The sequence below is a fragment of the Ammospiza caudacuta genome, chromosome 1 (assembly GCF_027887145.1).
Source record: "Ammospiza caudacuta isolate bAmmCau1 chromosome 1, bAmmCau1.pri, whole genome shotgun sequence".
Taxonomy (NCBI): Eukaryota; Metazoa; Chordata; class Aves; order Passeriformes; family Passerellidae; genus Ammospiza; species Ammospiza caudacuta.
The window spans coordinates 156112021-156137699 of record NC_080593.1 but is presented as its reverse complement, the minus strand read 5'-3'; the positions used below and the strand labels follow the sequence as shown (position 1 = coordinate 156137699).

The window sequence follows — 25679 nt, the reverse complement described above, 5'->3', positions numbered from 1 at the left end:
TCCCCATTTTTAACCCCACAATTCCCATTTTTAACCCCATAATCCCCATTTTCCCTCCCATAATCCCCATTTTTAACCCCATAATTCCCATTTTTAACCCCACAATTCCCATTTTTAACCCCATATTTCCCATTTTTAACCCCACAATTCCCATTTTTTCCCAGTTTTTCCCATTTTTTTCCCATTTCCCCCCAGATCTACCAGGTGCCCGAGTGGTGCCTGGTGTTCCTGGTGAAGAACTTCCCGTTCATTTCCCCCATAATCCCCATTTTTAACCCCACAATTCCCATTTTTAACCCCATAATCCCCATTTTCCCTCCCATAATTCCCATTTTTAACCCCACAATCCCCATTTTTTCTCATTATTCCCATTTTTCCCCATTTCCCCCCAGATCTACCAGGTGCCCGAGTGGCGCCTGGTGTTCCTGGTGAAGAACTTCCCATTCATTTCCCCCCATAATTCCCATTTTCCCTCCCATAATCCCCATTTTTAACCCCATAATCCCCATTTTTAACCCCATAATTCCCATTTTCCCTCCCACATTTCCCATTTTTAACCCCATAATCCCCATTTTCCCTCCCAGAATTCCCATTTTTTCCCAGTTTTTCCCATTTTCCTGTGTTTTCCCCCCAGATCTACCAGGTGCCCGAGTGGCGCCTGGTGTTCCTGGTGAAGAACTTCCCATTCATTTCCCCCCACAATCCCCATTTTTAACCCCACAATTCCCATTTTTTCTCATTATTCCCATTTTTCCCCATTTCCCCCCAGATCTACCAGGTGCCCGAGTGGCGCCTGGTGTTCCTGGTGAAGCACTTACCATTCATTTCCCCCCATAATTCCCATTTTTAACCCCACAATCCCCATTTTTAACCCCACAATCCCTATTTTTTCTCATTATTCCCATTTTTCCCCATTTCCCCCCAGATCTACCAGGTGCCCGAGTGGCGCCTGGTGTTCCTGGTGAAGAACTTCCCGGTGGGGCAGCGCGTCCTGGTGGACTCTTCCTTCGGGCAGCCGCCGGCCGAGCCCCGCAAGGACGAGAGGGGCGAGAGGGAACTGCCCCACGTCAGGGAGCTGCTGCTGCTGGGGCTGGGCCGTGCCCAGAGCCGCCCCTTCCTGCTGGTACTGCGATGGGCACTGCGATGGGCACTGGGATGGGCACTGCGATGGGCACTGGGCACTGGGATGGGCACTGGGCACTGCCCCACGTCAGGGAGCTGCTGCTGCTGGGGCTGGGCCGTGCCCAGAGCCGCCCCTTCCTGCTGGTACTGCGATGGGCACTGCGATGGGCACTGCGATGGGCACTGGGATGGGCACTGGGCACTGCCCCACGTCAGGGAGCTGCTGCTGCTGGGGCTGGGCCGTGCCCAGAGCCGCCCCTTCCTGCTGGTACCGTGGGCACTGGGATGGGCACTGGGATGGGCACTGGGATGGGCACTGGGATGGGCACTGGGATGGGCACTGGGCACTGCCCCACGTCAGGGAGCTGCTGCTGCTGGGGCTGGGCCGTGCCCAGAGCCGCCCCTTCCTGCTGGTACTGCGATGGGCACTGCGATGGGCACTGGGCACTGGGATGGGCACTGGGATGGGCACTGGGCACTGGGATGGGCACTGGGCACTGGGATGGGCACTGGGCACTGCCCCACGTCAGGGAGCTGCTGCTGCTGGGGCTGGGCCGTGCCCAGAGCCGCCCCTTCCTGCTGGTACTGGGATGGGCACCGCGATGGGCACTGGGATGGGCACTGGGATGGGCACTGGGCACTGGGATGGGCACTGGGCACTGCCCCACGTCAGGGAGCTGCTGCTGCTGGGGCTGGGCCGTGCCCAGAGCCGCCCCTTCCTGCTGGTACCGTGGGCACCGCGATGGGCACTGGGCACTGGGATGGGCACTGGGCACTGGGATGGGCACTGGGGATACTGGGATGGGCACTGGGCACTGGGATGGGCACTGGGCACTGCGATGGGCACTGGGCACTGCCCCACGTCAGGGAGCTGCTGCTGCTGGGGCTGGGCCGTGCCCAGAGCCGCCCCTTCCTGCTGGTACCGTGGGCACCGCGATGGGCACTGGGATGGGCACTGGGCACTGGGATGGGCACTGGGAGCACTGGGATGGGCACTGGGATGGGCACTGGGGTGGGCACTGGGATGGGCACTGGGCACTGGGATGGGCACTGGGAGCACTGGGATGGGCACTGGGATGGGCACTGGGGTGGGCACTGGGATGGGCACTGGGTGGATTTTGGGGGTTCTGGCATGAATTTTGGGGTTCCCATACGGATTTCGGGTTCCCAGGTGGATTTTTTGGGGTTCTGGGGTGCATTTTTGGGGTGCCTGTATGGATTTTGGGGGTTCTTGGATGGAATTTTGGGGTTCTGTAGTGTATTTTGGGGGTCTTGGATGGATTTTTGGTTTCCAGGTGTATTTTGGGGTTCCCAGGTGGATTTTGGGGTCCCCATGTGTGTTTGGGGTTGCAGGTGTACGTGGAGCAAGAGCTGCTCCTGTACGAGGGGTTTGGGGTTCTGGGCTGGATTTTTGGGGTTCTGGTGTGGATTTTTGGGGTTCCCAGGTGTATTTTGGGGTTCTGGTGTGGATTTTGGGGGTTCCAGGTGTATTTTGGGGTCCCCATGTGTGTTTTTGGGGTTCCCAGGTGCACGTGGAGCAGGAGCTGCTCCTGTACGAGGCCTTTGCCCACGACTCCCAGCTGGGCCAGAGCAACCTCAAGGTTCGGTTCCGCAAGGTGAGAGCGGAACTGGGGGGCTCTGGGGGATTTTGGGGGGCTCTGGGGGATTTTGGGGGTTCTGGGGGGATTTCGGGAGGATTTGGGGGGTCTGGGGGATTTTGGGGGGCTCTGGGGGATTTTGGGAGGATTTGGGGGGCTCTGGGGGGATTTTGGGGGGCTCTGGGGGGATTTTGGGAGGTTTTGGGGGGTCTGGGGGATTTTGGGGCGCTCTGGGGGGATTTTGGGAGGATTTGGGGGGAACTTTGAGGAGGATTTGGGGGGTCTGGGGGATTTTGGGGGGCTCTGGGGGGATTTTGGGAGGATTTGGGGGGCTCTGGGGGGATTTTGGGGGGCTCTGGGGGGATTTTGGGAGGTTTTGGGGGCTCTGGGGGATTTTGGGGGGCTCTGGGGGGATTTTGGGGGGCTCTGGGGGGATTTCGGGAGGATTTGGGGGGTCTGGGGGATTTTGGGGGGCTCTGGGGGGATTTTGGGAGGATTTGGGGGGCTCTGGGGGGATTTTGGGGGGCTCTGGGGGGATTTTGGGAGGTTTTGGGGGGTCTGGGGGATTTTGGGGCGCTCTGGGGGGATTTTGGGAGGATTTGGGGGGCTCTGGGGGGATTTTGGGGCGCTCTGGGGGGATTTTGGGAGGTTTTGGGGGGTCTGGGGGATTTTGGGGGACTCTGGGGGGATTTTGGGAGGATTTGGGGGGCACTTTGAGGAGGATTTGGGGGGCTCTGGGGGGATTTGAAGACGATTTTGGGGCGGATTTGGGGAGGATTTGGGGGGTCCCCGGGGGAATTTGGGGGCGATCTGGGGAGGATTTTCTGGGGGGCTCCATCAGATTCGGGGGGGGGATTTTGGGGGCACTTGGGGGGGATTTTTTGGGGGGCTCTGGGGGAATTTGAGGTGGATTTTGGGGTCCCCAGGGGGATTTAGGGGCGATTTTTGGAGTGGATTTGGGGAGGATTTTTCGGTGTCTTCAGGGGAAGTTTTGGGGAGCATTTGGTGACGATTTTGGGGGGATTTGAGGAGGATTTGGGGGGGCTCCAGGGGCGATTTGGGGACGATTTTTTGGGGTGGATTTGGTGATATTTTTGGAGGGGCTCCAGGGGGGATTTGGAGACGATTTTGGGGCAGATTTGGGGAGGATTTTTTGGGGGGCTCTGGGGAAATTTGAGGAGGATTTGGGGGGGCTCCAGGGGGATTTGGGGGCGATTTTTGGAGTGGATTTGGATACGATTTTGGGGGGCATTTGGTGACAATTTTGGGGGGATTTGGGGGAGCTCCAGGGGCGATTTGGGGACGATTTTTTGGGGTGGATTTGGTGATATTTTTGGGGGGATTTGGGGGGGCTCCGGGGGGCATTTGGAGACGATTTTGGGGCAGATTTGGGGAGGATTTTTTGGGGGGCTCTGGGGGAATTTGAGGAGGATTTGGGGGGGCTCCAGGGGGGATTTGGGGGCGATTTTTTGGGGTGGATTTGGTGATATTTTTGGGGGGGATTTGGAGACGATTCTGGGGGTTATTTGGGGAGGATTTTGGGGGCGTTTTTGGGGTTCCCACCCCCCAAACCCCCCGTCCGCGCCCCCCAGGTGCCCCACGGCATCAATTTCCGCGAGAAGAAGCCGAAGCCGTCGCGGAAGAAGCCGGAGGGGCCGGGGGGGGCCCCCGGGGGGGCTCCGGGAGGGACCCCCGAGGAACCGGGGGGGCCCCGGGGCCGCGTGGCGCGCTTCCGGCCCTTCCACGACATCTACGGCTACTCGGGGGTGAGGCACCCCGGAAATTGGGTGGGGGGACCCCTAAACCCAACAGGGACCCCAAAAATGGGATAGGGAAACCCGAAACCCAACAGGGACCCCGAAAACCCGATAGGGGAAACCCCAAACCCAACAGGGACCCCAAATCCATCAGGAACCCCCCCAAATCCACCCCTTCCACGACATCCACGGCTACTCGGGGGGGAGGCACCCCGAAAACGGGGCGGGGGGACCCCTAAACCCAACAAGGACCCCAAAAATGGGATGTGGGCACCCCAAAACCCAACAGGGACTCCAAATCCATCAGAGACCCCCCAAAAATGGGATGGGGGAAACCCAAAACCCAACAGGGACCCCAAATCTGGGAGGTCAGACCCTAAAACCTGCCAGGGACCCCCAAAACCCTCCAGGGACCCCAAAATCCATCAGGGACCCCAAAACTCACCAGAGGCCCCAAATCTATGGGGTGGGACCCCAAAACCCATCAGAGACCCCAAAATCCATCAGGGACCCCAAATCTGCCCCTTCCACGACATCCACGGCTACTCAGGGGTGAGGCACCCCGAAAATGGCCGGGGGGGACCCCAAAACCCATCAGGGACCCCAAAATGCATCAGGGACCCCCAGATCCATGGGATGATACCCGAAACCCTCCAGGGACCCCAAATCCACCAGGGATCATGAATCTGGGGGTAGGGACCCCAAAACCCACAAGGGTCCCCGAATCTGGGGAGTGGGACCCCGAAATCCATTGGGGACCCCAAATCCACGGTGTAGGACCCAAAATCCATCAGGGACCCTAAATCTGGGGAATGGGACCCCAAAACCCACCAGGGACCCCAAAACCCACCAGGGACCCCGAATCTGGAGAGTGGGACCCCAAAACCCTCCAGGGACCCCAAAATCTATCAGGGACCCCAAAACCCACCCGGGACCCCAAATCCGCCCCTCCCACAACATCCACGGATACTCGGGGGTGAGGCACCCCAAAAACGGCCGGGGGGCACCCCAAAATCCATCAGGGACCCCAAACCCCATCAGGGAACCCCAAAGTACAAGGGATCCTAAATCTGGGAGGTGGGACCCCAAAACCCACCCGGGACCCCAAAACCCACCCGGGACCCCAAACCCGCCCCTTCCATCCACGGCTACTCGGGGGTGAGAGACCCCAAAAACGGGGTGGGAGCACCCCAAAACCCACCAGGGACCCCGAATCCGGAGGGTGGGACCCCAAAACCCTCCAGGACCCCAAAATCTATCAGGGACCCCAAAACCCACCAGGGACCCCAAACCCGCCCCTCCCATCCACAGATACTCGGGGGTGAGAGACCCCAAAAACGGGGTGGGGGTCCCAAAACCCACCAGGGACCCCGAATCCATGGGGTGGGACCCCCAGTCTGTGGAGAGAGGGACCCCAAAACTGGGGAGGGACCCCCAAATCTGTCCCCATTCCCAGGTGTGTCACCTGTCCCTCACCTGTGCAGGTGTTCACCTGCAGCCCGTCCCCGCACTGGCTGCTGCTCACAGGGAGCCTCTGGGTGTCCCCAGGTGTCCCCAGGTGTCCCCAGGTGTGTCACCTGTCCCTCCCCTGTGCAGGTGTTCACCTGTGGCCCCTCCCCGCACTGGCTGCTGCTCACAGGTCGGGGGTCCCTGGGTGCCCCATTCCCGCGGGTCCCTGTCCCCAGGTGTCCCCAGGTGTCCCCAGGTGTCCCCAGGTGTGTCACCTGTCCCTCACCTGTCCCTCCCCTGTGCCAGGTGTTCATCTGCGGCCCGTCCCCGCACTGGCTGCTGCTCACAGGGAGTCCCTGGGTGTCCCTGTCCCCATTCCTGGCAGGTTTTGGGTGTCCCTGATGTCCCCAGGTGTCCCCAGGTGTCCCCAGGTGTGTCACCTGTCCCTCCCCTGCCCCAGGTGTTCATCTGCGGCCCCTCCCCGCACTGGCTGCTGCTCACAGGTCGGGGCGCTCTGCGCCTGCACCCCATGGGCATCGACGGCCCCGTGGAATCGTTCGCGCCCTTCCACAACGTCAACTGCCCCAAGGGCTTCCTGTACTTCAACCGGCAGGTGAGCGCACCTGGGCACACCTGGGCACACACCTGGGCACACCCACACTGCCCCAAGGGCTTCCTGTACTTCAACCGGCAGGTGAGCGCACCTGGGCACACCTGGGCACACACCTGGGCACACCCACACTGCCCCAAGGGCTTCCTGTACTTCAACCGGCAGGTGAGCGCACCTGGGCACACCTGGGCACACACCTGGGCACACCCACACTGCCCCAAGGGCTTCCTGTACTTCAACCGGCAGGTGAGCGCACCTGGGCACACCTGGGCACACACCTGGGCACACCCACACTGCCCCAAGGGCTTCCTGTACTTCAACCGGCAGGTGAGCGCACCTGGGCACACCTGGGCACACATGGGCACACCCACACTGCCCCAAGGGCTTCCTGTACTTCAACCGGCAGGTGAGCGCACCTGGGCACACCTGGGCACACACCTGGGCACACCCACACTGCCCCAAGGGCTTCCTGTACTTCAACCGGCAGGTATGGCACACCTGGGCACACCTGGGCACACCCACACTGCCCCAAGGGCTTCCTGTACTTCAACCGGCAGGTATGGCACACCTGGGCACACCTGGGCACACACCTGGGCACACCCACACTGCCCCAAGGGCTTCCTGTACTTCAACCGGCAGGTATGGCACACCTGGGCACACACCTAGGCACACCTGGGGGCACCTGGGCACACACCTGGGCACACCTGGGCAGGGTCTGAACTGCCCCAAGGGCTTCCTGTACTTCAGCCGGCAGGTATGGCACACCTGGGCACACATGGGCACACATGGGCACACCTGGGCACACACCTGGGCACACACCTGGCACACCTGGGCACACCTGGGCACACCTTTGGGATATTTCAGGGTCCCTTGGGGGTCACTTTGGGCTGTTTCTGGCTCAGTTGAGGCTCGCGGGTTTTAGGGCGTTCAGATCCATTTTGGGGTAACTTTGGGATATTTTGGGTTAATTTTGGGTTTTGTTAATTTTGGGGTAACTTTGGGTTAATTTTGGGTTAATTTTTGTTAATTTTGGGGTATTTGGGATAGCTTTGGGTTAATTTTGGGTTAATTTTTGTTAATTTTTGTTTATTTTGGGATAGCTTTGGGTTAATTTTGGGGTGTTTTGGGGCCAGGGTGAGCTGAGGATCAGTGCCCTCCCCTGTACCTGTGCTGTGGCACACCTGAGCCACTTTGGGATATTTTGGGGTGACTTTGGGATCTTTTGGGGTCGTTTTGGGGTGGTTTAGGCCGAGTGAAGGACCAGGATCGATTTTTGGGGTCATTCTGGGTTTATTTTGGGATATTTTGGGGTCAGGGTGAGCTGAGGATCAGCGTGCTCCCCTGTACCTGTCCTGTGACACACCTGAGCCTTTTTGGGCTCACTTTGGGCTCACTTTGGGGTTACTTTGGGGTATTTTGGGATATTTTGGGGCTGAGTTCAGTCTCAGGGGTTTATGGAGATCCCTGCCCCGTATTTTGGGGTAATTTTGGGCTGTTTTGGGGTCAAGGTGAGTTAAGGATCAGCGTTCTCTTCCTGTACCTGTCCAGTGACACCTGAGACGTTTTGGGGTCACTTTGGGTTAATTTGGGTTAATTTTGGTTAATTTTGGGCTGTTTGGGGTGAGCTCAGGATCAGCATCCTCCCCTGTACCTGTCCTGTGACACCTGAGCCATTCTGGGTTAACTTTGGGATATTTTGGGGTCACTTTGGGGTATTTTGGTTAATTTTGGGGTATTTGGGGTTAATTTTGGTTAATTTTGGGCTGTTTGGGGTGAGCTCAGGATCAGCGTCCTCCCCTGTACCTGTCCTGTCACACACCTGAGCCATTCTGGACTCACTTTGGGATATTTTGGGGTCACTTTTGGATATTCTGGGGTAACTTTGGGTTAATTTTGGGTGATTTTGGTGTTTCAGGGTGAGTTAAGGATGAGTGTCCTCCCCCTGCACCTGCCCTGTGACACACCTGAGCCCTTTTGGGATATTTTGTGATAACTTTGGGATATTTTGGGGTGTTTCAGGCTGAGTTAAGGATCAGGGGTTTTGGGCTGTCCCTGACCCTTATTTTGGGTTAATTTTGGGGATATTTTGGTTAATTTTGGGGATATTTTGGGTTAATTTTGGGGATATTTTGGGTTAATTTTGGGGATATTTTGGTTAATTTTGGGGATATTTTGGGTTAATTTTGGGGATATTTTGGTTAATTTTGGGGATATTTTGGTTAATTTTGGGGATATTTTGGGTTAATTTTGGGGATATTTTGGTTAATTTTGGGGATATTTTGGTTAATTTTGGGGATATTTTGGGTTAATTTTGGGGATATTTTGGGTTAATTTTGGGGATATTTTGGTTAATTTGGGCTGTTTGGGGTGAGTTCAGGATCAGCATCCTCCCCTGTACCTGTCCTGTCACACCTGAGCCTTTCTGGGTGTTTTGGGATGAGTTCATGGTCAGGATCCATTTTTGGGAGATTTTGGTTAATTTAGGTTAATTTTGGGCTGTTTCAGGGTGAATTAAGGATCAGCGTGCTCCCCGCGTACCTGTCCTGTGTTTGGTGTAACTTTGGGATATTTTGGTTAATTTAGGTTAATTTAGGTTAATTTTGGGCTGTTTCAGGGTGAATTAAGGATCAGCGTGCTCCCCTGTACCTGTCCTGTGTTTGGTGTAACTTTGGGATATTTTGGTTAATTTAGGTTAATTTAGGTTAATTTTGGTTTCAGGGTGAATTAAGGATCAGCGTGCTCCCCTGTACCTGTCCTGTGTTTGGTGTAACTTTGGGATATTTTGGTTAATTTTGGTTAATTTAGGTTAATTTTGGTTTCAGGGTGAATTAAGGATCAGCATGCTCCCCTGTACCTGTCCTGTGTTTGGTGTAACTTTGGGGTATTTTGGTTAATTTTGGGTGGTTTTCCTGTGTTTCAGGGTGAGCTGCGGATCAGCGTGCTCCCCTGTACCTGTCCTGTGTTAGGTGTAACTTTGGGATATTTAGGTTAATTTAGGTTAATTTAGGTTAATTTTGGTTAATTTTGGTTAATTTAGGTTAATTTTGGTTTCAGGGTGAGCTGAGGATCAGCGTGCTCCCCTGTACCTGCCCTGTGTTTGGTGTAACTTTGGGGTATTTTGGTTAATTTAGGTTAATTTTGGGCTGTTTCAGGGTGAATTAAGGATCAGCGTGCTCCCCTGTACCTGTCCTGTGACACACCTGAGCCATTCTGGGTTAACTTTGGGATATTTCGGTTAATTTAGGTTAATTTAGGTTAATTTTGGGCTGTTCCAGGGTGAATTAAGGATCAGCGTGCTCCCCGCGTACCTGTCGTACGACGCGCCCTGGCCCGTGCGCAAGATCCCCCTGCGCTGCACCGCGCACTACGTCGCCTACCACGTGGAGTCCAAGGTGGGCACACCTGGGCACACCTGGGCACACCTGAGTATGGTCAGAACACAGCTGGGCACACCTGGGCACGCCCAGAACACACCTGGGCACACACCTGGGCACAATGACATCACACCTGGGCGCACACCTGGGCACAATGACATCACACCTGGGCACACCTGGGTATACCCACAATGCCCCTGGGCACACCTGGGTATGGTCAGGACACACCTGGGCACACCCGCAATACAGCTGGGCAAACCTGGGCACACCCTGGCCACGTGTGGGCACACTCACAACACACCTTGGCACACCTGGATGTGATCAGGACACAGCCTGGGCACGCATGGGTATCTCCAGGACACACCTGGGCACACCTGGGCTCACCTGGCTATGCCCACAACACACCTGGGCACACCAACATCACACCTGGGCATAGCCACAACACACCTGGGCACAGCCAGGACTCACCTGGGCACACCTGGGTATGGTCTGGACACACCTGGGCACACCTGGGTATGGTCTGGACACACCTGGGCACACCCACAACACACTTAGAACACACCTGGGCACAGCCAGGACTCACCTGGGCACACCTGGGTGTGGTCTGGCACACCTGGGCACACCCACAACACACTTAGAACACACCTGGGCACAGCCAGGACAAACCTGGGGGGGGTCCCGGGGGATTTTGGGGGGGTCTCAGCGCTGCCCCGCCCCCTCCTCCTCCCCAGGTGTACATGGGGGATTCTGGGGGGGGTCCCGGGGGATTTTGGGGGGGTCCCAGCGCTGCCCCTCCCCCTCCCCAGGTGTACGCGGTGGCCACCAGCTCCCCCCACCCCTGCACGCGGATCCCGCGCATGACGGGAGAGGAGAAGGAGTTCGAGAGCATCGAGAGAGGTGAGGGCACCTGGGCACACCTGGGGCATACACCTGGGGGCACCTGGGATAGACCTGGGCACACCTGGGGACACAGGGCATACACCTGGGGGCACCTGGGATAGACCTGGGCACAGCTGGGACCACCTGGGGGCATCTGGGATAGACCTGGGGGCACCTGGGATAGACCTGGGCACAGCTGGGGGTACCTGGGCACAGCTGGGTACACCTGGGATAGACCTGGGCACAGCTGGGGGTACCTGGGCACAGCTGGGTACACCTGGGATAGTCCTGGGCACACCTGGGATAGACCTGGGCACAGCTGGGACCACCTGGGGGCATCTGGGATACACCTGGGGGCACCTGGGATAGACCTGGGGCACACCTGGAAGCTGTGACTGTCAAACCTGGGCACACCTGGAGGCAACTGGAAGCACCTGGGCACACCTGGGGGCACCTGGGGGGGTGTAACTGTCACACTTTGGGGCACCTGGGCACACCTGGGGACGTCCCTGGGCACACCTGGGGATGTCCCCAAATCTCTGTGTCCCCCCCAGTCCCAATCCCGGTGTCCCCAGTACCAATGCCCCCAGCATTCCCCGTGTCCCCAGTGTCCCCAGTGTCCCAGTCCCAGTGTCCCCCACTGTCCCCAGTGTCCCCAATCCAAGTCCCAGTGTCCCCCAGTGCCCCCACTGTCCCCAGTGTCCCCAGTGTCCCCAGTCCCTCTGTCCCCAGTCTCCCCAGTGTCCCCACTGTCCCCCCTGACCCTGTGTCCCCTCTTGGTGTCCCCAGTGTCCTCCATGTCCCCAATCCCAGTGTCCCCAGTGTCCCCCAGCATTCCCAGTGTCCCCAGTGTCCCCAATCCCAGTCCCAGTGTCCCCAGTCCCAGTGTCCCCACTGTCCCCATTGCCCCTCAGTGTCCCCAGTCCCAGTGTCCCCACTGTCCCCAGTGTCCCCAATCCCAGTGTCCCATCCCAGTGTCCCCAATGTTCCCAATCCCAGTGTCCCCAATCTCCCCACTGTCCCCATGTCCCCCCTGACCCTGTGTCCCCTCTCGGTGTCCCCGCTGTCCCCGCTGTCCCCCTGACCCTGTGTCCCCTCTCGGTGTCCCCAGTCTCCCCACTGTCCCCATGTCCCCATGTCCCCCCTGACGCTGTGTCCCCTCTCGGTGTCCCCAGACGAGCGCTACGTCCCCCCCCAGCAGGAGGCCTTCAGCATCCAGCTCATCTCACCCGTCAGCTGGGAGGCCATCCCCAACACCAGGTGGGACCCCAAAAATCCCTAAATACACCTGGGAACCCCCAAAAATCCCAACCCCACAGTGACCCATCCCCAACACCAGGTGGGACCCCAAAAATCCCTAAATACACCTGGGAACCCCCAAAAATCCCAACCCCACAGTGACCCATCCCCAACACCAGGTGGGACCCCAAAAATCCCTAAATACACCTGGGAACCCCCAAAAATCCCAAACCCCACAGTGACCCATCCCCAACACCAGGTGGGACCCCAAAATCACCTGGGAACCCCCAAAAATCCCCTAAATACACCTGGGAACCCCAAAATCCCCAAACCCCTGCATGACCCCATCCCCAACACCAGGTGGGACCCCAAAATCCCTAAATACACCTGGGAACCCCAAAATCCCCTAAATACACCTGGGAACGCCAAAATCCCCAACCCCTGCATGACCCCATCCCCAACACCAGGTGGGACCCCAAAACATCACCCAGGAACCCCAAAATGTCCTTGGGAAACCCAAAAATCCCATCAGGAACCCCAAAAATCCCAAACCCCACAGTGACCCATCCCCAACACCAGGTGGGACCCCAAAATCACCTGGGAACCCCAAAAATCCCCTAAATACACCTGGGAACCCCCAAAAATCCCAAACCCCACAGTGACCCATCCCCAACACCAGGTGGGACCCCAAAATCCCCTAAATACACCCGGGAACCCCAAAATCCCCTAAATACACCCGGGAACCCCAAAATCCCCTAAATACACCTGGGAACCCCAAAAATCCCCTGAATACACCCGGGAACCCCAAAATCCCTAAATACACCTGGGAACCCCCAAAATCCCCTAAATACACCCGGGAACCCCAAAATCCCCTAAATACACCTGGGAACCCCAAAATCCCCTAAATACACCCGGGAACCCCAAAATCCCCTAAATACACCTGGGAACCCCAAAATCCCCTAAATACACCTGGGAACTCCAAAATCCCTGAATACACCTGGGAACCCCAAAATCCCCTAAATACACCCGGGAACCCCCAAAATCCCCTAAATACACCCGGGAACCCCAAAATCCCCTAAATACACCTGGGAACCCCAAAATCCCCTAAATACACCTGGGAACCCCAAAAATCCCCTAAATACACCTGGGAACCCCAAAATCCCGACCCCTGCATGACCCATCCCCAACACCAGGTGGGACCCCAAAATCTCCTGGTCCCACCTGCGCCCAGGATCGCCCGGGAGGAGCGGGCACACGTCACCTGCATGGGGTGACCTGAGACCTGGGGCACCACCTGGGCCACGCCTGGGGTGCCCCTGATCGCCCCTGACCTCACCTGTGCCCACCTGTGCCCACCTGTGCAGGATCGCCCTGGATGGGCGGGCACACGTCATCTGCGTGGGGTGACCCTGAGACACCTGGGGTGCCCCCTGATCCCCCCTGACCTCACCTGTGCCCACCTGTGCAGGATCGCCCTGGATGGGCGGGCACACGTCACCTGCGTGGGGTGACCTGAGTCACACCTGGGGTGCCCCTCTGACCCCACCCTGACCTCATCCTGACCCTGTTTGGTGCCACCTGTGCCCACCTGGTCTCACCTGTGCCCACCTGTGCAGGATCGCCCTGGATGGGCGGGCACACGTCGCCTGCATGGGGTGACCTGAGTCACACCTGGGGTGCCCCTCTGACCCCACCCTGACCTCACCTGTGCCCACCTGTGCAGGATCGCGCTGGAGGAGTGGGAGCACGTCACCTGCATGAAGACGGTGTCGCTGCGCTCCGAGGAGACGGTGTCGGGCCTCAAGGGCTACGTGGCCGTGGGCACCTGCCTGATGCAGGGCGAGGAGGTCACCTGCCGGGGCCGGGTACGGCACACCTGGGCACACCTGGGGTCACACCTGAGGGATAGCTGGGTACAGCTGGGATACACCTGGGCACACCTGGGGTCACACCTGCCTGATGCAGGGCGAGGAGGTCACCTGCCGGGGCCGGGTACGGCACACCTGGGCACACCTGGGCACACCTGGGGTCACACCTGAGGGATAGCTGGGTACAGCTGGGATACACCTGGGCACACCTGGGGTCACACCTGCCTGATGCAGGGCGAGGAGGTCACCTGCCGGGGCCGGGTACGTACCTGGGCACACCTGAGGGCACTTGGACATGATGGAGGTGGTGATGAGGTCTCCATGTCTCACCTGGTCTGGCCGTGTCTCACCTGTCCATGTCCCAGATCCTGATCCTGGACATGATCCAGGGGGTGTGATGAGGTGTCCATGTCTCTGTGTCTCACCTGTTTGTGTCTCACCTGTGTCAGATCCTGATCCTGGACGTGATCGAGGTGGTGATGAGGTGTCCATGTCTCACCTGTCCATGTCTCTGTGTCTCACCTGTCCATGTCTCACCTGTCCATGTCTCACCTGTCAGATCCTGATCCTGGACGTGATCGAGGTGGTGATGACGTGTCCGTGTGTCCATGTCTCACCTGTCCATGTCTCACCTGTCTGATCCTGATCCTGGACGTGATCCAGGTGGTGATGAGGTGTCCATGTGTCCGTGTCTCACCTGTCTCACCTGTCCATGTCCCAGATCCTGATCCTGGATGTGATCGAGGTGGTACCAGGGGTACCTGGTCTGTCCATGTCTCACCTGTCCATGTGTCACCTGTCCATGTCTCACCTGTGTCAGATCCTGATCCTAGACGTGATCGAGGTGGTGACATGGGATCTCCATGGCTCACCTGTCCATGTCTCACCTGTCCATGTCTCTGTGTCTCACCTGTCTGTGTCTCACCTGTCAGATCCTGATCCTGGACATGATCGAGGTGGTGATGAGGTGTCCGTGTCTCTGTGTCTCACCTGTCTGTGTCTCACCTGTCTGTGTCTCCCCTGTCTCACCTGTCCATGTCTCACCTGTCCAATCCTGATCCTGGACGTGATCCAGGTGGTGATGAGGTGTCCGTGTGTCCATGTCTCACCTGTGTCTCACCTGTCTCACCTGTCTCACCTGTCAGATCCTGATCCTGGACGTGATCGAGGTGGTGCCCGAGCCGGGGCAGCCGCTGACCAAGAACAAGTTCAAGGTGCTCTACGAGAAGGAGCAGAAGGGACCCGTGACGGCCCTGTGCCACTGCCACGGCTACCTGGTGTCTGCCATCGGGCAAAAGGTACACCTGGCACACCTGGGAATAACCACAGACACACCTGGGTACACCTGGCACACCTGGGAATAACCACAGACACAGCTGGGCACACCTGGGAATAACCACACACACACCTGGGCACACCTGGGTACAGCCCTGTGCCACTGCCACGGCTACCTGGTGTCTGCCATCGGGCAAAAGGTACACCTGGCACACCTGGGCACACCTGGGCACACCTGGGAATAACCACAGACACACCTGGCACACCTGGGCACAGCCCTATGCCACTGCCACAGCTACCTGGTATCTGCCATCGGGCAAAAGGTACACCTGGCACACTTGGGCACACCTGGGAATAACCACACACACACCTGGGTACAGCCCTCTGCCACTGCCACGGCTACCTGGTATCTGCCATCGGGCAAAAGTACACCTGGCACACCTGGGCACACCTGGGCACACCTGGGAATAACCACAGACACACCTGGGCACAGCTGGGTACACCTGGGAATAACCACACACACACCTGGGCACAGCCCTGTGGCACTGCCACGGCTACCTGGTGTCTGCCATCGGGCAAAAGGTACACCTGGCACACCTGGGCACACCTGGGAATAACCACACACACACCTGGGCACACCTGGTGGACCTCCATGGTGACGTCGAGGTGTCCCCTCAGATGTTCCTGTGGAGCCTGAAGGACCACGGGCTGACCTTGGTGGCCGCTCAGCATCGGTTGGGTTTGGGCCAATGACCCGAGGGGCCACCAAGGAGGTGTCAGAGGCCACCACGAGGTCAAGGAGCTCCATGGTGACCTCGAGGTGTCCGCTCAGATCTTCCCGAGGATCCTCAAGGACAATGAGATGATGGTGGTGGCCACTGAGCATCAGTTGGGGTTTGGCTTGAGTCGGTGACCTCAAGGTGCCACCACGAGCTCAAGGAGCTCCATGGTGACCTTGGGGTGTCCCCTCAGATCTGAGGATCCCGAAGGACAATGAGATGATGGTGGTGGCCACTGAGCATCAGTTGGGTTTGGCTTGGGTCGGTGACCTCGAGGTGCCACCACGAGGTCAAGGAGCTCCATGGTGACCTTGGGGTGTCCCCTCAGATCTCCTTGTGGAGGCCGAGGGACAATGGGCTGACCTTGGTGGCCACTCGGCGCTGGTTTGGTTCAGATTGGTGACCTCAGGTGCCACCACAGGGTCGAGGAGCTCCATGGTGACCTTGAGGTGTCATTGTTCCCTCAGATCTTGTGGTGGAACCTCAGTGAGATGGTGGTGGTGGCCACTCAGCGTTTGTTGGGTTTGGGTTTGGGTCGGTGACCTTGAGGTGCCACCACAAGGTCAAGGAGCTCCATGGTGACCTCAAGATGTCACCTCAGATCCTTCTGGAGAGCCTGAGGGACATTGAGATGATGGTGGTGGCCACTCAGCATCAGTTGGGTTTGTGTCAATGACCTGAGGGGCCACCAGCGAGGTGTCAGAGGCCACCACAAGGTCAAGGAGCTCCATGGTGACCTCAAGATGTCCCTGTGTCACCTCAGATCCTTCTGGAGAGCCCGAAGGACAATGAGATGATGGTGGTGCTCACTCAGCATCAGTTGGGTTTGAGTTTGGGGTTGGTGACCTGAGGTGCCACCACAAGATTGAGGGGCCACCACGGTGACCTCGGGGTGTCTCCTCAGATCTTCCTCTGGAGCCTGAGGGACAACGAGCTGACCTTGGTGGCCACTCAGCATCAGTTGGGTTTGGGCCAATGACCCGAGGGCCCACCAAGGAGATCAGCACAAGGTCAAGGAGCTCCATGGTGACCTCGGGGTGTCCCTCAGAACTTGTGGTGGAACCTCAAGGACAGTGGGACGATGGTGGTGGCCACCCCGCTTTGGTTGCATTCAGGTTGGCTTGGTGACCTGAGGTGGCACCACAAGGTCAAGGAGCTCCATGGTGACCTCGGGGTGCCATTGTCCCCTCAGATCTTCCTGTGGAGCCTGAAGGACCACGGGCTGACCTTGGTGGCACCTCAGCGTTTGTTGGGTTTGTGTCAATGACCTGAGGGGCCACCGAGGAGGTGACAGAGGCCACCACAAGCTCATGGAGATCCATGGTGGCCTCGAGGTGTCCCCTCAGATCTTCCCGAGGATCCTCAAGGACAATGAGATGATGGTGGTGGCCACTGAGCATCAGTTGGGTTTGGCTTGGGTCGGTGACCTCGAGGTGTCCCTTCAGATCTGAGGATCCTCAAGGACAATGAGATGATGGTGGTGGCCACTCAGCATCAGCTGGGGTTAGGTTGGAATTGCCACCAAGGAGGTGGCGGAGGCCACCACAAGCTCATGGAGATCCGCGGTGACCTCGAGGTGTCGTTGTCCCCTCAGATCTTCCTGTGGAGCCTGAAGGACAACGAGCTGACGGGCATGGCGTTCATCGACACGCAGCTCTACATCCACCAGATGATCAGCGTCAAGAGCTTCATCCTGGCCGCCGACCTCATGAAGAGCATCTCGCTGCTGCGCTACCAGGAGGAGAGCAAGACGCTGTCCCTCGTCAGCCGGGTGGGACACGGCACAGCGAGCGCGACACGGGGACACCACACACACCCGACATGGGGACACCGAACCTGACACGGGGACACCAAACACACCCTGGGGACACCAAACCTGACATGGGGACACCAAACCCGACATGGGGACACCAAACACACCCTGGGGACACCAAACCTGACATGGGGACACCAAACCCGACATGGGGACACCGAACCCGACATGGGGACACCACACACACCCTGGGGACACCAGAACCACCTTGGGGACACCAAACCCACCAGGGGGACACCAAACACACCCTGGGGACACCACACCCGACATGGGGACACCAGAACCACCTTGGGGACACCAAACCTGACACGGGGACACCAGAACCACCTTGGGGACACCAAACCTGACATGGGGACACCAGAACCACCTTGGGGACACCACACCCGACACGGGGACACCACACACACCAGGGGGACACCAGAACCACCAAAGACACCCTGGGGACACCAGAACCACCTTGGGGTCACCAAACCCACCATGGGGTCATCACACCTGACACGGGGACACCAAACACACCCTGGGGTCACCAAACCTGACATGGGGACACCAAACCCACCAGGGGGACACCAAACACACCCTGGGGACACCAGAACCACCTTGGGGTCACCACACCCGACATGGGGACACCACACACACCAGGGGGACACCAAACACACCATGGGGTCACCAAACCCGACATGGGGACACCAGAACCACCTTGGGGACACCAGAACCACCAAACACATGTTGGGGACACCACACCTGCCATGGGGACACCAAACCCACCAGGGGGACACCAAACCTGACATGGGGACATCAAACACACCCTGGGGACACCACACCTGCCATGGGGACACCAAACACACCAGAGGGACACCAGAACCACCTTGGGGTCATCAAACCTGACATGGGGACACCAAACCTGACATGGGGACACCAAACACGTGTTGGGGACACCACACCTGACATGGGGACACCAGAACCACCTTGGGGTCACCAGACCTGACATGGGGATACCAAACACACCCAGGGCCAACAAACTCTCACAAGGCCATCAGAACATGCCATGGGGACACCAAACCTGCCATGGGGTCACCAAACCCACCCTGGGGACACCAAACCCACCATGGGATCACCAAAGCTGCCATGGGGACATCAGACCTGACATGGGGTCACCAAAGCTGCCATGGGTCACCAAACCCACCTTGGGGACACCAAACTGTCCCTGGGCCACCAGACCTGCCTTGGGGACATGCCTGGGGGACACCTGAGGGTCCTTGGGGACACCTGAAGGTCCTTGGGTGACACCTGAGGGACCTGGGGGACACCTGAGGGTTTTGGGTGACACCTGAGGGTCCCTGTGGACACCTGAAGGTCCTTGGGGACACCTGAAGGTCATTGCTGGGTGACATGTGACAGTTCTGGGGGACACCTGAGGGTCCTTGGGGACACCTGAAGATCTTGGGTGACACCTGAGGGTCTTGGCTGACACCTGAAGGTCCTGGGGGACACCTGAGTGTTAGGTGACACCTGGGGCACACCTGAGGGACACCTGGGGCACACCTGGGGCACACCTGGGGCACACCTGAGGGACACCTGGGGCACACCTGGGGACACCTGAGGCACACCTGGCCTCACCTGGGGCACACCTGGGGACACCTGAGGGACACCTGGGGACACCTGAGGCACACCTGGGGCACACCTGGGGCACACCTGGGGGACACCTGGGGCACACCTGGGGACACCTGAGGGACACCTGGGGCACACCTGGGGCACACCTGAGGGACACCTGGGGCACACCTGGGGCATACCTGGGGCACACCTGAGGGACACCTGGGGCACACCTGAGGGACACCTGGGGCACACCTGAGGGACACCTGGGGCACACCTGAGGCACACCTGAGGGACACCTGGGGCACACCTGAGGCACACCTGGGGACACCTGGGGCACACCTGAGGGACACCTGGGGCACACCTGAGGGACACCTGGGGGACACCTGGGGACACCTGGGGGACACCTGGGGCACACCTGAGGGACACCTGGGGGACACCTGGGGACACCTGGGGGACACCTGGGGCACACCTGGGGACACCTGAGGGACACCCAGGGATCTTGGAGGACTCTCAGAGGTCTCCAGGGCAGCCCAAGGCTCTGGAGGACACTCGGGGGTCACCTGGGGGTCTCAGGAGGTGCCCAGGTGCCACCCCTGGCACTGGGACGGTGACGGTGACGGTGAGGGTGGCAGTGATGGTGACAGTGACAGTGATGGTGGCAATGACACTGACGGTGACGGTGAGGGTGATGGTGATGGTGACGGTGACACTGACGGTGACGGTGATGGTGGCAATGACGGTGACGGTGATGGTGATGGTGACAGTGATGGTGACGGTGAGGGTGACAGTGACAATGACAGTGACGGTGACAGTGACGGTGACAGTGACGGTGACACTGATGGTGACGGTGGCGGTGACAGGGGTGTCCCCGCAGGACGCCAAGCCGCTGGAGGTCTACAGCGTGGACTTCATGGTGGACGGGACCCAGCTGGGATTCCTGGGTACGGCACGGCCGGGCTGGGCTTGGTGAGGGTTGGGTGGGGTTGGGTGGGTTTTTATTGAGCTTTGGGTGAATTTGGGTCAGATTTGGGTTAAATTTTATTGAGCTTTGGGTGAATTTGGGTCAGATTTTATTGAACTTTGGGTGAATTTGCGTCAAATTTGGGTCAAATTTTATTCAGGTTTGGGTGAATTTGGGTCAAATTTGGGTCAGATTTTATTGAGCTTTGGGTAAATTTTGGTCAAATTTGGGTCAAATTTGGTTCATATTTTATTGAACTTTGGGTGAATTTGGGTCAAATTTGGGTCAGATTTTATTGAGCTTTGGGTAAATTTGGGTCAAATTTGGGTCAAATTTTATTGAACTTTGGGTGAATTTTGGTCAAATTTGGGTCAGATTTTATTGAGCTTTAGGTAAATTTGCGTCAAATTTGGGTCAAATTTGGTTCATATTTTATTGAACTTTGGGTGAATTTGGGTCAAATTTGGGTCAAATTTTATCGAGCTTCGGGTTAATTTTGATCAAATTTGGGTCAAATTTTATTCAGCTTTGGGTAAATTTGGGTCAAATTTGGGTTAAATTTTATTCAGCTTTGGGTAAATTTGGCTAAATTTGGGTCAAATTTGGGTCAAATTTTATTGAGCTTTGGGTGAATTTTGATCAAATTTGGGTCAAATTTTATTCAGCTTTGGGTGAATTTGGGTCAAATTTTATTGAACTTTGGGTAAATTTTGATCAAATTTGGGTCAGATTTTATTGAGCTTTGGGTAAATTTGGGTCAAATTTGGGTTAAATTTTATTCAGCTTTGGGTAAATTTGAGTCAAATTCGGGTCAAATTTTTTTGAGCTTTAGGTAAATTTTGGTCAAATTCGGGTCAAATTTGGTTCAAATTTTATCGAGCTTTGGGTGAATTTGGGTCAAATTTGGGTCAAATTTTATTCAGCTTTGGGTGAATTTTGATCAAATTTGGGTCAGATTTTATTGAGCTTTGGGAAAATTTGGGTCAAATTTGGGTCAAATTTTATTCAGCTTTGGGTGAATTTGGGTCAAGTTTTATTGAGCTTTGGGTAAATTTTGGTCAAATTTGGGTCAAATTTTATTGAACTTTGGGTAAATTTGGGTCAGATTTTATTGAGCTTTGGGTGAAATTGGGTCAAATTTGGGCCAAATTTTATTGAACTTTGGGTAAATTTTGATCAAATTTGGGTCAAATTTTTTTCAGCTTCGGGTAAATTTGGGTCAAATTTGGGTCAAATTTTTTTGAGCTTTAGGTGAATTTGGGTCAGATTTTATTGAGCTTTGGGTGAATTTGGGTCAAATTTGGGTCAAATTTTATTCAGCTTTGGGAAAATTTGGGTCAGATTTGGGTCAGATTTTATTGAGCTTTGGGTGAATTTGGGTCTAATTTGGGTCAAATTTTATTCAACTTTGGGTAAATTTGGGTCAAATTTGGGTCAAATTTTTTTCAGCTTCGGGTAAATTTGGGTCAAATTTGGGTCAAATTTTTTTGAGCTTTAGGTGAATTTGGGTCAGATTTTATTGAGCTTTAGGTAAATTTTGGTCAAATTTGGGTCAAATTTGGTTCAAATTTTATTGAACTTTGGGTGAATTTGGGTCAGATTTTTTTGAGCTTTGGGTGAATTTGGGTCAGATTTGATTAAATTTGGCCCGATTTGGGTCAGTTTGTGTTAACCTCGCCCACCCCCGCATGCGCAGTGTCGGACCGCGACCGGAACCTGCTGGTGTACATGTACCTGCCTGAAGGTGAGCGGGGCGGGGCCGGGCGCCCCCGGGTGACCCCGGTGACCCCGGGCGACCCCGGGTGACCCCGGGTGACCCCGGGTGACCCCTCCCGCGTGTCCCCCAGCCAAGGAGTCGTTCGGGGGGCTGCGGCTGCTGCGCCGCGCCGATTTCCACGTGGGCGCGCACGTCAACACCTTCTGGCGCACGCCCTGCCGCGGGCACAGCGAGGGGCCCAACCGGCGCAGCAGCACCTGGGAGAACAAGCACATCACCTGGTTCGGTGAGGGCACACCTGGGCACACCTGGGCACACCTGGGCACACCTGGGGACATGGCGACATGGGGACACACCTGGGACACACCTGGGCCTGGGGACACACCTGGGAGAACAAGCACATCACCTGGTTCGGTGAGGGACACACCTGGGCACACCTGGGCACACCTGGGCACACCTGGGGACATGGCGACATGGGGACACACCTGGGACACACCTGGGCCTGGGGACACACCTGGGAGAACAAGCACATCACCTGGTTCGGTGAGGGACACACCTGGGCACACCTGGGGACACACCTGGGACACACCTGGGCACACCTGGGACACACCTGGGCACACCTGGGAGAACAAGCACATCACCTGGTTCGGTGAGGGCACACCTGGGCACACCTGGGACACACCTGGGACACACCTGGGGACATGGGGACGCAGCTGGGGACATGGGGACACACCTGGGACACACCTAGGACACACCTGGGAGAAAAAGCACATCACCTGGTTCGGTGAGGGCACACCTGGGCACACCTGGGGACATGGGGACACACCTGGGGACACCTGGGCACACCTGGGACACACCTGGGGACAGGTGGGGACACCTGGGGGAGCAAGCGCAGCACCTGTGTGGGTTTGGGGTTTCTGGAATTTGGGATTTGGGGGTTTGGGATTGGGGTGGGATTTGGGGTGAAATTTGGGGTTTCTGGGATTTGGGGTTTCTGGGATTTGGGGTGGAGTTTGGGATTTTTGGGCTTTGGGGTGCCGGGATTTGGGGCGGAATTTGGGGGTTTGGGATTGGTTTGGAATCTGGAGTTTCTGAGATTTGGGGTTTTGGGATTTCTGGAATTTGGGGATTTTGGGATCAGGGTGGGGTTTGGGGTTTGGGATTTGGGGATTTCTGGGATCTGGGGATTTCTGGGATTTGGCATTTTGGGGTTTCTGGGATTTGGGGATTTTTGGGATTTGGGGATTTTTGGGATTTGGGGTTTGGGGATTTCTGGGATTTGGGGATTTCTGGGATTTGGGGTTTTGAAATTTCTGGGATTTGGGGTTTTTGGGATTTGGGGATTTCTGGAATTTTGGTTTTTGAGTTTTGGGGTTTATGGAATTTGGGGTTTCTGGAATTTGGAGGTTTGGGGTTTCTGGGATTTGGGATTTCTGTAATTCTGGGATTTGGGGTTTCTGGGGTTTGGGATTTCTGGAATTTGGGATTTGGGGATTTCTGGGATTTGGGGTTTCTGGGATTTGGGGTTTTGTGGAATTTGGGGATTTGGGGTGTTGGGATTTCTAGAATTTGGGATTTGGGGTGGAATTCGGGGTTTTTGGTTCCCCTGACGTGTCCCCCTGCAGCGATGCTGGTTTCTGGAATTGGGGATTACTGAAATTTGGGATTTGGGGATTTCTGGGATTTGGGGATTTTTGGAATTTGGGGTTTGGGGAATTCTGGGATTTGGGGTTTGGGGATTTCTGGGATTTGGGGTTTTGAGTTTTGAGGTTTCTGGAATTTGGGGATTTCTGGGATTTGGGGTTTTGGGATTTGGATTTTCTGGAATTTGGGGTTTGAGGATTTCTGGGATTTCGCTTTTAGGGATTTTTGGGATTTGAGGTTCCTGGAATTTGGGGTTCCTGGAATTTGGGGTTTTGGGGTTTCTGGGATTTGGGGATTTGTGGAATTTGGGGATTTGTGGAATTCGGGGGTTTGGGACTTGTAGAATTTGGGGGTTTTGGGATTTGGGATTTCTGTAATTTTGTGGTTTTTGGGATTTGGGATTTCTGTAATTCTGGGATTTGGGATTTCTGTAATTCTGGGGCTGGGGATTTGGGGTGGGATTTGGTGTTTTTGGGTCCCCTGACTGTGCCGTGCCCGCAGCGACGCTGGACGGGGGCCTGGGGCTGCTGCTGCCCATGCAGGAGAAAACCTACAGGAGATTGCTGATGCTGCAGAACGCGCTCAGCTCCGCCCTGCCGCACCTGGCCGGCCTCAACCCACGGGCCTTCAGGTGAGGGCACACCTGGGCACACCTGGGGAACACCTGCACACACCTGGGCACACCTGGGATACACCTGGGATACACCTGGGATACACCTCAGTTGCGCCCTGCCGCACCTGGCCGGCCTCAACCCATGGGCCATCAGGTGAGGGCACACCTGGGATACACCTACACACACCTGGGATACACCTGGGCACAGCTGGGTACATCTACACACACCTGGGATACACCTGGGCACACCTGGGCACACCTGAGCTCTGCCCTGCCGCACCTGGCCGGCCTCAACCCCCGGACATTCAGGTAGGGACACACCTGTCCCACCTGTCCCACCTGTCCCACCTCTCACCTGTCTCTCATCTGTCCCACCTGTCCCTCACCTGTCCCACCCATCCCACCTGTCCTCCTGTCCCTCACCTGTCCCCTTGTCCTGGCCCACCTGTCCCTCACCTGTCCCATCCCTGATCTGTCCCTCCTGTTCCATCCTTCACCTGTCCCACCTGTCCCAACTGTCCCTCACCTGTCCCTCACCTCCCTCACCCGTGCCACCTGTGCCACCTGTCTCACCTGTTCCCTGCCCATCAACTGTCCCTCACCTGTCCCATCCCTCATCTGTCCCTCACCTGAGTTTCACCTGTCCCTCCCCTGTCCCTCCCCTGTCCCTCCTGCCCACCTGTCCCCACCTGCGCAGGTTGCTGCAGTGCGAGCGCCGGTTGCTGCAGAACGCCGTGCGGAACGTCCTGGACGGGGAACTGCTGGGCAGGTACCTGTACCTGAGCACCATGGAGAGGGCGGAGCTGGCCAAGAAAATCGGCACCACACCTGAGATCGTGAGTGACACACCTGGGCACACCTGGGCACACCTGGGACACACCTGGGCACACCTGGGACACACCTGGGGCACACCTGGGCACACCTGGGCACACCTGAGATCATGAGTGACACACCTGGGCACACCTGGGACACACCTGAGATCGTGAGTGACACATCTGGGCACACCAGGGACACACCTGGGACACACCTGAGATCGTGAGTGATACACCTGGGACACACCTGGGACACACCTGGGACACACCTGAGATCATGAGTGACACACCTGGGCACACCTGGGACACACCTGGGCACACCTGGGCACACCTGGGATCATGAGTGACACACCTGGGACACACCTGGGACACACCTGAGATCGTGAGTGACACACCTGGACACACCTGGGACACACCTGGGACACACCTGAGATCATGAGTGACACATCTGGGCACACCAGGGACACACCTGGGACACACCTGAGATCGTGAGTGATACACCTGGGACACACCTGGGACACACCTGGGACACACCTGAGATCGTGAGTGACACACCTGGACACACCTGAGATCATG

At 57.0% G+C, this 25679-nt stretch overlaps 1 protein-coding gene across 1 annotated transcript in view; it reads left to right on the top strand.

Annotated features, from left to right (window-relative positions):
• The window catches only part of CPSF1 (cleavage and polyadenylation specific factor 1), a 62356-nt gene that overhangs the window by 36246 nt on the left and 431 nt on the right, over window positions 1-25679 (top strand). The window contains exons 23-37 of the mRNA XM_058808940.1: window positions 926-1123; window positions 2649-2738; window positions 4313-4486; window positions 6387-6539; window positions 9812-9928; window positions 10717-10807; window positions 11965-12049; window positions 13752-13893; window positions 15042-15194; window positions 17545-17721; window positions 20231-20297; window positions 22014-22061; window positions 22165-22320; window positions 24180-24309; window positions 24989-25127. Coding sequence (XP_058664923.1) covers window positions 926-1123; window positions 2649-2738; window positions 4313-4486; window positions 6387-6539; window positions 9812-9928; window positions 10717-10807; window positions 11965-12049; window positions 13752-13893; window positions 15042-15194; window positions 17545-17721; window positions 20231-20297; window positions 22014-22061; window positions 22165-22320; window positions 24180-24309; window positions 24989-25127 — 1920 coding nt within the window. The remainder of the gene's footprint in view (window positions 1-925; window positions 1124-2648; window positions 2739-4312; window positions 4487-6386; window positions 6540-9811; window positions 9929-10716; window positions 10808-11964; window positions 12050-13751; window positions 13894-15041; window positions 15195-17544; window positions 17722-20230; window positions 20298-22013; window positions 22062-22164; window positions 22321-24179; window positions 24310-24988; window positions 25128-25679) is intronic.